Consider the following 7,220-nt stretch of genomic DNA (forward strand, 5'->3'; position numbering starts at 1 on the left):
GAGAGAGAGCTGACTGTCCCAGATGCAGCAAGAACAAGAGCAATTGTGTGGGATCCACAAAAGAGCCCAGTATAAATTTCACAAGGCCTCACACAAAAACTTGCCATCTAAATGATGAGGGTACATAAAGATGGCGAGTCGGTCTCACCTACCATGCTGAAATGCTCAAGGAAACATCCACAAAACTGCTTAAAACTTTACACATAAACATACTGTACCTTCATGTACACACACACACACACACACACAAAACACGCAGTGAGTCACTGATGCTCGCACAAACCTTCACACTAAGTCTTCTTAGCTGCTCAGACACACTCAAATCTTCAAACCTTCACACACACACACACACCTTACCCTACACACACACACACACACACACACACATACACACACCTTGGCGTGGGTGTTGAGCAGCTCAAACAGGGCCATGACCAGCTGCTCCACGCCGATGTGTCCGTCCCGGTACTCCTCCAGGTAGTAGCCCATGGTCTGCCTCTCGTGCTCGGTCAGCAGGTGGCGTGCCTGCTCCTCCAGCATCGCCCTGCTCTGGTTCACCAGGCTGGACAGGGTCACCTGAGATCCAGCCACGCCCTTATAAAACCCCGACTACAAATGGAGGAAGGGACGGAAGGAGTGAGAGGGAGGGAGGAAAGGAGGAATGAGGAAAGAAAGGAAGAAAAGAGTTAGAGGAATGGAGAGAGAGAGATAAAGAATGAATGAATATGACTCACACTTTCATGGCACGTGCAGCCCTGTAGTCACAGAGGGCAAAATGTTTGTGAGCAAGCATGAGGAAATGAGTCCAATAGTGCTCGACAATGCCCTTATCACTGCCAGCCAAACATAATGAAGTATTTACAGCATGCCCATGGTACCTCATTAGTTCCTTAGACCCTTTCTGACTAGAGCAACCTCAAATGAACTGCTATGTGAACCAAAAGGAAAAACAAACGGATCCACATTTAGATCCCGGCTGTCAGGGATTGTTGCTAGCATCCAGATTCATCACTCAGGTGTGGTTATTGCCATGGCGACACGGCTAAAACCTGAGGATTAATTCGCCAAATACTATTTTTCAATTCAACAAAGAGCTCCACTCTCCGATTTCCATCGCACATTTTCACACACACACACACACACACACACACACACACACACACACACACACACACACACTCAGAGAGAAGACTGGCGAATAGAACAGATTTATTGACTTGCTTTAAAGAGAGGGGGAGTTTTACCTGAAGAAGCAAAGGTAAGATTTATTACACCTCATATACACACTCAAAGATGTTCAGAAACACACTCTCTCACACTACCTTACACACACTCCCTTACACACACACACACACACACACACGCACACACATGCCAATACATACAACCAATCAATCATTGACTCTATGCCTTCCTTCTCCTTCCACTGGTTTATCAGTTCTCCTTACCCCCGGCAGCCTTCTGTATCTCAAACAATACAGCTTCTTCAAAATAATTAGGTCCTTAATCAAAGACCACACTTCAAAGTCATCTAGCATGCAGCCAGAAGGAGGCAAGGGAACCGAGAGATGGAGACAGAGATGGAGCGAGAAATGGGGAGAGAGAGAGAGTGAGACAGAGAGAGAGAGAGAGAGAGAGAGAGAGGAGGGGATAGAGAGGATTGGAGAAGGGGAAGAGGTTGGACGAGCGCCTTGTTCTCTATTTCCGGGCCTTAACCAGAGCCATCCGTCTGCGTTAGCGTCACCGGGCGGCGCTCCACACTCCGCGTCCCCTGCGCTGCCAGCAAACAGCTCTCTGTGCCGCAGCTCAAGGTCAGGGCCTTCACGCTCGGCGGGGCCTGCTATCGGTGGCAGGGGCCTGGGCCTCTGGATCCCAGCCCTCCGCAAGCAGGCAGACAGCAGTGTACTAATTACACAGAGGCCAATTAGACTCCCTAATGATGCATGGGTCTGGGTAAGGTGGTGGTGCGCTTTTCTCCATTTTGTGCCTGGCCGGCGGAGCACCTTGCCAGACGTGTGTTTGGGTGAAGCGAACTGACAAGTAGTGCCGGAGTCTGGACGAGCCAGACAATGCACAGTGAGGAGATGAGAAAGGGAAGCAGAGAGAGGAAGTGGAGGAAGAAAAAATGGAGGGAGAGAGAGAGAGAGAGGTGAGAAATACAGGAGAGAACTGATGGGGAACGAAGTCAAATCAATGAGTGCTGTTGTGTTATCATGCTAACAGATGTGTGAGTGAGCGAGCAAGGAGAACATTTCCCCCTTACTTTGCCTTGTAATTGTGGCACCACTACCCCTGATGATACTGCACTGCGACCTGCCAAGACGTATCGCCCATGAGCTGTGCACAAAGTCATTTCTATTCCATATAGGATTGTGGAGCACGGCCTTTGAGGGATCAAAGCAGTGTGCTATTGTAATGTAAAGATGGTTATGCAAGTGGGAAAACAAGTCCTTGAGATGAGTTTCAGAGGCTCACTCAGGCTTTTGATGTCAAACACATCTGCGGCCTCTTGCCCCTGCTAGACATAAGCTCCCTCCGTGGCAAATAACAAGAGGGCTTTTTTCCGCATATGAGGGATAAATGAGAGTGTTATCAGTGACAAAGTGTGTTCCTGTGTTTATAAGTGTGTGTGTGTTTGTATGTGTGTGTGTGTGTGTGTGTTTGTGTGTATGTGTGTGTTTTTCTGTGTGTGTGTGTGTCTGTGTGTGTGTGAGTGAGTGAGTGTGTTTGTTTGTTTGTTTGTTTGTGTGTACGCCAGACTGAAAATGGGAATATTATCACTGGCAGACGGGCGTCTATCTGGGCATGTTTGAGTGTGAGCGAGAATCTAAACATTACCACTCCAACAAGCAGGGGAATATAAATGAGGCCTTTGTCTGTCTGAGGAAGTGCATAGCAGAGGGATGAGCAAGACTGCTGCGGGATGTGATGGATAGCTCTGTCAGAATAACAGACAGAATGAGCAAAAAAGATAGAGAGAGGGAGTGAGAGAGACAGCGAGAGAGCGAGATAGAGAGAGAGAGAGAGGAGGGAGGGAAGAAGGAGACCAGCAACTAATTTCCACTTTTCAATTAGAGGTGCATTCACCCTCTCCCTCTCTGTCCAAACCTCTCCAAGACATAGCAGCATTGATCCGAAGACTCTACCAATAGCCTCCCACAAAACAAACTTTCGAATGCAATGGAATCCAACGAGTAGACACATGAGCAAATCAATCGCTCATACTCATTGACTCACAATCTTGTTGGTAGACTGTGTGATTAGTCTGCATTTAAGACAGAACAGCATTCAAAGTCATCTCTTTTCCTCTCTCTCTCTCTCTCTCCCGCTCTCTGTCCCTCTCTCACTCTCTCTTTTCCTCTCCGGGCCAACATTGTACAGTTTAAATTGTGCAAACACGCATCAACCTTAAACACCCTCCATAAAGTTGTCAGATGGTGGACATTCCAAACTGGGAAAGGGTCACACTTGCTCGGCCAACCCCGTTGTGGTCAGGGGCAGACGGCCTGCACTGTGATGGCACAGATGGCAACATAAATACCCGTCTCCTTCACAGCGGCCAAACCCTCTCGTAAAGCCCGGCTTGGCGAGGGGGCATAAAAATGAACCGTGACTCCACTCAACGCTCTGCCTTTTTTAACAATAGACTCTCGGAGTGCAATTTTTGCCAGGATGATTCATGAGGCATCATCACTCCTGGAAATGTACACAATCAATTATTAATGTGAGAGTTAGGATGAATGTTCCAATAATTTGTTAGACATGGTGTTCAGGGAGTCTGAGGGGGGATTTATATGGCCTAATAGCAGTGACACAGTACACACCTTGTACATTATGACAGTAGACAGTTTTGAAAGATTACTTAAGTTCTGTCTTGGTGTAACCAATAAATCTCAAAGTGAAATGAGAAAACCTTATCTGGACTGCTGGACAGCCCAAAACTGGACATTCACAGCCTCTACAGCCGGGAGGTCAACGGCGTTAACTGCACTGCTTGGGTAAAGTGGTTCACTGCATCATTGCATTCTGGGCATGGGAACAAGGTGAAGTCATGCCTTGAGTCTTCTGCACCTTGACTGCCCTGATGGCCTGAGTCACCATGAGATGCAATTAAGGGGAGTTTTTCCCCCTGCAAATGTTCTTAGAGTCATTGAGAACTCCTGTCTTCTGTCTCCTGTCGGTCATTCAGAGTCACCAGGCACAGGACAGTAGGGCGAGGTCAGTGAGAACTCCTGTCTTCTGTCGGTCATTCAGAGTCACCAGGCACAGGACAGTAGGGCGAGGTCAGTGCCAGTAATTGCCTGATGGAAAGAGCCGTGCGGAACTCAACACTCCATACATCTGCCGGCTTCAACCACAAGCTGGGGAAAGAGGCAGCAGATCAGTCACTGCTGCTGTTTCTCCAGTGCCATATCTACAATCTATCTTCTTCATGAAAAAGGCTAGGTATCTGAGGCAAAGTACAGCATTAAACTGTAGGGTCATTATGTGTGTGTGTGTGTGTGTGTGTGTGTGTGTGATTGCGTGTGTATGTGTGTATACTGTTGATGTACTGATATGTGCAATTTTGATCAAGTAGGCCCATGAGACACCATGGTGCCAGCTGATCTCCATACCCTCTCAGTATTCTCTATTCTATAGCTATACTACACATACAACTACAACTACCTATGCACATTCTGCTACACTGAGAAAAAACACCAAGCTTTATACTGACCTTCAAATCTGGCTCCCAACCCAGTACGTTACAAATGTGCAAAATTACCATTTACTGGCCAAGGTTTTTAAACAAATAACACATACTGGCTTAATTTGCATAAATGTTGCAGCCAGTGTTTGAGCAACACTACTTTACCAGAATGGGTAGGTTATGACAGAAAGCCCAGATGGTGCAATGTTTACACAAAGTAATTGGACCGGATCATAAAGTTCTCCAAGTCGGTGGTTGGTTTCTGTGTAATGATTAAACCAGGACTTTATAATGTGATTAAAATGACAGCAGCAGCCTGGTGATCGATAGCTGATTATGGGTGATGCCGCCCAAACGTCTGACTTGGTTCCCTATCTCTAACTCCACTGACAGAGCCCTCGGTCATACATACCTACACTTATAAATCATCCTCAGTTGCTGTTAAACTGATCGCCCCAGCGACCCCTCGGTTCCCGTGACAGCCCAAGATTGAACGCCTCGGTCGACGATGGCTCGTGAATCCTGCGCACCAGCGTTCACATTCTGAACCAAATCGACCCCCCCGGGGACAGCAATTAAACCCATAGATTGGACTTCATTACGGAGAAGCATCTGGAGAACTGCAGACAAGCCCGTAAGTGGGCTTATAAAGAATGCTGGTAGGGAAAAAAACAAGAAAGGAAAAAAAAAACCCTTCATGTATCGGAGAGAGGCAAACGGCCTTAGCCATGAACCAAGAGGCTATTTACATCTGTGTCTCCCCTACACAAAAGCATAGGGGCAGCTATTGATCCCGCGGGGGAAATGATTAGCGGCTCCGGGATTGCGCTTGTCTCCAGGACGGAGTGATGGCGCCAACGCAGGGGCCCCCACCTCACAAACGCTGATGGTGCGAGATTCTCAGATCGATGGGCCCAACAGAGCTGAGGCGAGGCCAGTGGAGAGGAAGCGCGGTTGTTTATAGCAACCTGGTACCCACCCGCCTCCGCATTCTCCTCCGCCTCCTCCTCCAACCACCCCCCACCCCACCCCCACAGCTTTTGTTAGGGTAATGTGGACTGTTCGCCTCAGGAGGGAGCAGAGAGGGTGGAGAAAACCCATTAAACCAGGCGGAGGAGGTGTCTCGGCCAATTACAGAACATGCGTGCTATGATTAGGTGACTGCGGCGCGCTGGACGGTATTTAGAGGTTGTTCTGCTGCATTAATGTGAGACATTAGCCGATTGCAGCGGAGAGCAACGAAGGTTCAGTGGACCGCCCAAAAAGCATGGCAGTGGTGCTGCTGTTTCTGCTGCTGGCGATGGACTCTTAAATTAATTAGCTTTCAGTGCGACCTTGTTTTGATGGTAATTAAAGGAGGGGTGGTGGCGACCAAGGGAAGGGCATCACTCTGCGTAGCGTCGTCCCCTTCACAGCCAAATGATTTCGCTAAGATGCTCACTGTGGTCAAGCCAAACAGGACACTTTTTTTAAGAGCAGTAATCTCCGGTCTTTACATGGCTTTTCCTGCTAACACAAGGAGTTTCTCCTCACACACAGTTAGTTAATATGCTTTAGCAATATTTTCTCTGTCTCATAAGAGTTTTGAGGCTCAGTTTATTTGACCTTTAAACTTTTAATGATGGGCAAAGTAAAACTTCAGTCCTTTCAACACTATACTTTACACAACTTTAATTAATACTTCAATACATTCAACACCACTGTGTCTGGTTGGTAAGAAGACAAAAACAATCCTCAGAAGCTTTAGTCAGAGGGAGGCAATTATTTCTATTAGAGTCAAACACACTCTCCAGAACCAATTTCATCATTTTACCTAATGACTTCAGATAATTGAGCACCTAAGGTGTTTTTAACAATAACTTTTAGAATGCAAGCATACTAGGACAAGAACAGCTAGGCATTTTCTTGTCCAAGAAAAGCTAGGCATTTTCTTGTCCTAGGCAAGTAACTAAGACAAAAAAATCAAAAACTAATCTAGAAAGAAATTGTCTAATCATTATCTGTAGGCTAACGAATCAGGGAAAATGGCATGAGATGCTTGTTTATGGAGGACTGTTGAACGTGCATCATAACATAATTCATATTTCCCATGCACAGATGCATTTGGTGAGGACACAGCACACTCGGAGAGGATGACTTAATTAAAAAAACAAATACCGTTTTTATTGAGATGGGGGCCTAGTCCAGCATGCTTAGCCATGGCTATTGCGTCATGTCTATTATGCATTATTGCTTTAAATTACCCAACAGAGATACAGATCAGAGAACCTCATCAGTATTCGGGCAAGTACTTGTCTTATAGTCTGAACCAAAAAGCTGCACTTTTTACAGCTCTGTTTATTGCTAAAGACAAGGTTATAAAAAAGGCAGTAGCACATAGCATGACAGTGACGAAGGTGTCATATAAAATGCAGAAGAAGCTTGTACTGTATACGTATGTTCCTATCCAATACTGTATGTCTGTGCAAAGAACTAACACACACACTAAACCAAACACTGACTAAAGGAACATGGAGTGGAAGCATAAACG

At 46.5% G+C, this 7,220-nt stretch overlaps 1 protein-coding gene across 1 annotated transcript in view; it reads right to left on the minus strand.

Moving 5' to 3' along the window:
- whrna (whirlin a) overlaps positions 1–7,220 on the minus strand; it is a 105,296-nt gene that overhangs the window by 15,409 nt on the left and 82,667 nt on the right. Inside the window, exon 6 of the mRNA XM_076283364.1 lies at positions 397–609. Coding sequence (XP_076139479.1) covers positions 397–609 — 213 coding nt within the window. The remainder of the gene's footprint in view (positions 1–396; positions 610–7,220) is intronic.

The sequence above is a fragment of the Alosa pseudoharengus genome, unplaced genomic scaffold, assembly GCF_046254945.1.
Source record: "Alosa pseudoharengus isolate Yale_2024_CS ecotype anadromous, Long Island Sound unplaced genomic scaffold, YU_APseudo_1.1 YU_APseudo_1.1_scf_14, whole genome shotgun sequence".
NCBI lineage: Eukaryota > Metazoa > Chordata > Actinopteri > Clupeiformes > Clupeidae > Alosa > Alosa pseudoharengus.